The sequence below is a fragment of the Chenopodium album genome, chromosome 4, assembly GCF_948465745.1.
Source record: "Chenopodium album chromosome 4, dcCheAlbu1.1, whole genome shotgun sequence".
Taxonomy (NCBI): Eukaryota; Viridiplantae; Streptophyta; class Magnoliopsida; order Caryophyllales; family Amaranthaceae; genus Chenopodium; species Chenopodium album.
Window position 1 is genome coordinate 36065580 of NC_137837.1, and position 6102 is coordinate 36071681.

The 6102-nt window shown below is 38.0% G+C and overlaps 1 protein-coding gene across 1 annotated transcript; it reads left to right on the plus strand.

Annotated features, from left to right (window-relative positions):
- Window positions 1-2659: 2659 nt before the first annotated feature.
- Window positions 2660-5902, plus strand: LOC145627854 (uncharacterized). Its single transcript, XM_081680198.1, has 2 exons — window positions 2660-3039; window positions 3139-5902. Exons 1-2 carry the CDS (start codon window positions 2660-2662, stop codon window positions 5900-5902), a joined length of 3144 nt encoding a protein of 1047 aa, XP_081536324.1.
- The last annotated feature ends 200 nt before the right edge of the window (window positions 5903-6102 follow it).

The window sequence follows — 6102 nt, forward strand, 5'->3', positions numbered from 1 at the left end:
GTAAAACAAATTTTACACTTTTAATTGGTTGAGCTCAACAAGGTTACCTAAAGAGTTTATAACCTTGAAGCTAAGGGTAATAATTAAGCATGTGATGATTAATTATTCAACCAAGAGTTAGAAGAGTTGTAATCAGTAAAGAGTTTACTCACCTTGAAAATGTAATGGTTGATGGTAGGGCCAAAGTCCGGTCAATTATTGCACAAATAAAGGATCTTGGAATCACTTAAATTCAATTGGGATCAATTAATTATTACATAAAGTGCTTTAAAGTTGCCAAATGAATGCGTTTATGGTACTTTAAATTTTAAATTAAACATAATTATTAAACTTTGTCTTATTTTGACATAGATGGGTAGCCGTAACCACAATGACAACAACGTTTACAACCTTCGACCATTCCTTGAGAAGGATAGGTTGACAGGGGATAACTTTTCCACTTGGGAAAGAATGCTAAGACTTGTTCTGAAATCTGAGGGTAAAGAGGATATCATTGATACCCCATTACCAGGACCTCTGCCAGAAAATCTAACTGCGGTAGAGATCAAGAAGCACAAGGAAGCTCATGACAGAGATATACCTATCACTTGCTTAATGATTGCTACCATGAAGCCTAGTCTTCAAAAGCGTTTTGAGGACCAGGATGCCTACTCAATCATGCAAGAACACAAAGCTTTGTTTAAGAAACAAGCTGGAGTTGAAAGGTATGAGCTCCATCATGAGATTCTGGATTGTAGAATGGAGAAGGGAGCCACAGTTCATGATCATGTTTTCAAAATGATCGGCCTAATTCAAAGTATGGAGAAACTGGGGCACCCATACAGTGATAATTTGGCAACAAACATCATTCTCCATTCACTACCAGAAAGTTTCAACCAGTTTATCATGAATTTTAACATGACTACCACTGCAAAGACTATGAATCAATTGCATGCAATGCTGGTTAGTACTGAGAAACAAATCCCTAAGGAACCTAAGAAAGAAGTTCTTATGATTCAAAAGGGAAAGGGGTTCAAAAAGACGGGGCAAAAGGCTAGTGCCAAGAGCAAGGGCAAGCAAGTTGCCAAGGCTCCTGAAAAGCCTAAGACGACTCCAAAGCCCAAGGCTGCAAGTGAAAGTGAATGCTTTTACTACAAGAAGAAGGGGCATTGGAAGCGAAATTGCCGGAAATACCATGACTTCCTTAAGAAGAATGGAGCATCAACCACAGGTATAATGTTATAAACATTTTAACTTTCACTTAGGTATGTGATACCAAGTTGCAGTGCATAACATAGTGATGTTGTGTAGGAATTGCAAATAAGTGAAGCTAGAATGGAAATGGAGCTTGAAGGTTCACTAGAAGTGTTTGAGTGGCCAGAGATAGCTTTATAGTTTTAAATTTTGATTAATTATCATGATTTTAGAACAATTTCCAGTTTTGGTGAGACAATATGATCCAAAATCAACATCTTTATCTCATGAACCTGTTGCTCTAGTATTGGAAACTCTTGGGTTTTATCCATTTTCTTCTAAGGCCGAAATACTATGTTGCATTTCATGGGTGGATTGAAGATTGAAGCTTGTAGGAAAAAGCGTATGGCACAAATCACACTTTGGCCCATTTTCACTACTATTTTGGGCGTGTGATTCATGGTCCATTTACTTATTATTATTACCTTAAGTTTTATAATTTTATTTTCTGAAATAATGCCAAGAGTTGAGCTCTTTGGCCGGTTGTAATAGGAAGAAGTCAACTCACCATCATTAGGCATTATTAGAGCATTTAATGCTTAGCTAGAATTAGGGAAAACTTCTGGCTTTTGGCTCTCCATTTTTGACGGTTTTTCCTTGTCTTTTGGTGTGTTAATTTTCTGCTCCTTTCCACTATAAATTGGAGAGCAAACCAGAAATAAAAGGGTATTGAGTTAGACATAAAAAAAAAACCGTGAGGTTGCCTAGCATTCTTCTATGTGTTTGTCCAAAGTGTGAGTGTTGTTCCTTGTTGCTTTGAGTTAGTTCTTGAGTGACAAGATTAGGGAGAGATTGAGTGTGTCTTGTCTCTAGCCTAAGAACCCAAAACTTTGAGTGTGTTCTTGAGTTTTGGTTAATTTTACAATTTTAAGTTGTTTCAAGGTGAATTGTTTCTCATCCGAGTCTAATACCATAACAACTTGTTGGAGGGGTATATTGCATATAAATCATCTGTTATCAGAGCCTAGGTAAGTATTTTCGTGAGGAAAATCGTGTTTGAAGGAGTTTTGATCAAAGCAGCAGATTCGGTCAGTTTGGAGTTGCGGTTTGTAAAGGCGATAACTCCTTCGTTTTCTGTCCAAATTGATTGATTCTTTTTTTCAATTTGGGTGTTTTTATGTTTAGAATACGCATATAAAGTTTCAGAATTTTTGGAATTTTTTTGCTATTAATCTGGGCAGATCTTTTAAAGCAGCGCAGAAAAGGGGGCAAATCCGGGAAGGCAGATTTGAACAGAAGATTTCTTCCTCATCCGAAGAGCTTTTGAGGAGTTTTTTTTTTTTTCAAATTGGTTGTTTTAATCTGAAGTTTCTGAATTTGTAAGCCTTTGAGAGTCTCAAGGCACTTTTCATTTTGCATTTGTCTCTGTTTTCGACAGTTTTTCAATCATTGTAATTGTAATTGTCTAGCAAAATAGTGGAAAATCATGGCCAGTGCGGAGGTTGCTAGAATGTTGAAAACAATTACTGACAAATTGGAGAGTTTGGAGAGAAAAACAGAAGAAAGTGAGGAGGAGAAGGCTAGGCAAAATACTAGGATGGATGCAATTGCCGAAATGGTGTTGCAAACAACTAGAAAATTGAACGAGTTAGAAAATGAGGATGTGAGTAGTGGGAGCAATCTTAGGCAGTTTGATGAAGATAGGGGACTTAAGATTGACCTACCAGAATTTGATGGGGGGCATGATAGTGAGGCCTTTCTAGATTGGGTGAGGCAAATTGAAACCGTTTTTGAGTATAAGGGGTTTGATGATAAAAAAATATTCAAATTGTCTGTGCTTAAACTCACTAAACTCGCTGCCCTATGGTATGAAAACCTCAAGGCAAATAGAAGGAGAGAGGGAAAAGAAAAAATTGACTCATGGGAGAAGTTGAAAAAGAAGATGAGGGATAAATGGGTAAATAGGGAGTATGAACAAGAACAATACTTAAAATTGACCCATCTTTCCCAAGAAAATATGAGTGTAGAAGATTACATTAAGGAATTTGAGAAGTTGTGTTTGGTGTGTGACTTGCAAGAGAAGGAGACCTTCAAAATTGCTCGTTTTATAAAAGGTCTTTCGAAGCATATTAGCCAAAAGGTGGAAGTGACTCACTATACCACTTTTAGTGATGTTTGCAAATTGGCTATTCGTTATGAAACTCAATTGAGAGAAGAGAAGCCCAAAACTTCTTCTTCCAAAAGTCCTATGAAATTTACTCCTACTTACTCAAAGGGGAGTACGTTTCAAAACAAAACAGGTGGTTCTTTTCAAAATAAGTCCTCCTCTTTTGGTTCTAAGTTTGACAAAGGGAAAGAAAAGAATGTAATTTCACCTAGTGAACTTGCTACTAGAAGAAAGTGGTTTAAGTGTCATGGTAGAGGGCATATAGCATCCGAGTGCCCTAGAAAAAATGTGTTGACTGCCTCACAATGTGCACTATTTGAAGAAGAAGATAAAGTCTATAATTTTGTTACACAAGAGGAAGATGAAGACTTTGATGAAGACTTTGAGGAGGATATACCTCTAGAGAATGAAATGAATATGATGGTGGTTCGAAAAATATTGTTTAGTGAGCTGGAAGTTGATGAGAAACAAAGGAACAACTTGTTCCACACTAGATGCAAGATAGGTGAGAAGACTTGCAATGTGATTGTTGATGGTGGTGCGCAAACCGATGTAATCTCTTCTAAAGCAGTGCGTAAGTTGAAACTTACAACTAGAGATCATGATGAGCCATACAATCTGAATTGGTTGAATGATGGCACGGGGATAAGGGTCAAGAAACAAGCTTTGGTGTCCTACTCCATTGGAGGCTTTGAAGATGAGAGGTGGTGCAACATACTACCTATGGATGCTTGTCATTTACTACTTGGAAGACCATGGCAGTTTGATCATGATTCGGAGCATAAAGGTAGATCTAATATGTATGTTGTAACTACTAGAGATGGTAGGAGAGTTAGATTATTGCCTTTACCTCCCAAAGTTGCTAAAAAAGAAAAAGAGAAAAGCAACTATCTTGTAACTTGTAATGAATTTGAGAAGATAGTGGAAGAGAATGGGGGAGGGTATGCTTTGGTTGTGAGAACCAAAGATGAACTTGGTACTACTTGTAATGACTCATCCACACTAAATGAGTTGTTAGAAGAGTACAAGGATATTTTTCCCGATGACTTGCCCAAAGGCCTCCCACCTATAAGGGGCATTGAGCACGCCATTGACTTGATTCCTGGAGCACCTTTGCCCAATAAGGCTGCCTATGGGTGTAATCCGGAAGAAAGTAAGGAACTTGAAAGACAAGTGAATGAATTGATAGAGAGAAGCTATGTGAGGGAGAGCCTTAGTCCTTGCGTCGTTCCTGCTCTCTTAGTGCCAATGAAAGATGGTACTTGGAGAATGTGTGTTGATAGTTGTTCCATTAACAATATAACCATCAAATATCGCTTCCGTATGCCTCGTTTGCAAGATATGTTAGATGAGTTGAGTGGCGCCTTAGTCTTTTCAAAAATTGACTTAAGGAGTGGTTACCATCAAATGAGAATTCGAGAGGGAGATGAGTGGAAAACGACTTTCAAAACAAAGCAAGGGTTGTATGAGTGGTTGGTGATGCCTTTTGGGCTTTGCAACGCCCCAAGCTCCTTCATGAGATTGATGAATGAAGTCCTCCGTCCTTTCCTTAATGATTTTATTGTTGTTTACTTAGATGACATTCTTGTGTATAGTAAAAACAATGAAGATCATGTAATTCATTTAAGGAGGTTGTTTGAAAAATTGAGGGAGGTGAAGTTGTATGGTAAGCTTGAGAAGTGTGTATTCATGACTCCTAGTGTTGTATTCCTAGGATACATTGTAACAGGAGAGGGGGTACATGTAGATCCGGAAAAGGTGAAAGCGGTCCAATCTTGGTTGGCTCCAACCAATGTGCACGAAGTTAGAAGTTTTCATGGACTAGCCTCATTCTATAGGTGGTTCATTAAGAACTTCTCAACCATCATGGCTCCCATCATAGAACTGACAAAGAAAGGTGAATTCGGGTGGAATGAAGCGGCACAAAGGGCCTTTAAGAAGGTCAAGTTTCTACTATGCAATGCTCCTATACTTGTGCTTCCAGATTTTAACAAGGTATTTGAAGTAGTTTATGGAGTGAATCCATTTGTGCCGATTGATCTTGTCCCTATTGTTAAAGGTGATATTGTGGAGAAAGATGCTAAAAGGAGGGTGGAAACCTTTCAAAAAACCTGTGAGCAAGTGAAGAAAATGATTGAGGAAATGAATAAAAAATACCAAGAGCGAGCCAAAAAGAAACGCAAACAACCTATTTTTCATCCCGGGGACTTGGTTTGGTTACATTTAAGGAAGGAGAGGTTCCCTAAGCTTCGCAAGAACAAGCTTATGCCTCGTTCTGATGGTCCTTTTAGAGTTATTGAGAGGGTGAATGATAGTGCCTACAAAATTGAGCTTCCAGATGAGTTGATGGGTGTTAGTGCTACTTTCAATGTCGGGGATTTGTCACCATACTTGGATGATTCAAGTTTGAGGGCAAACTTTTCTGAAGAAAGGGGAAATGATCCAAAATCAACATCTTTGTCTCATGAACCTGTTGCTCTAGTATTGGAAACTCTTGGGTTTTATCCATTTTTTCTAAGGCCGAAATTCTATGTTTCATTTCATGGGTGGATTGAAGATTGAAGCTTGTAGGAAAAAGCGTATGGCACAAATCACACTTTGGCCCATTTTCACTACTATTTTGGGCGTGTGATTCATGGTCCATTTACTTATTATTATTAGCTTAAGTTTTATAATTTTATTTGTTGAAATAATGACAAGAGTTGAGCTCTTTGGCCGGTTGTAATAGGAAGAAGTCAACTCACCATCATTAGGCATTATTA

Bases quoted from the DNA above. Each gene is read 5' to 3' on its own strand.
- LOC145627854 (XM_081680198.1), top strand. From the start codon at position 2,660: ATGGCCAGTGCGGAGGTTGCTAGAATGTTGAAAACAATTACTGACAAA. The intron at 3,040-3,138 runs GTATGAAAACCT...ATGGGTAAATAG, and splicing joins ACTAAACTCGCTGCCCTATG to GGAGTATGAACAAGAACAAT.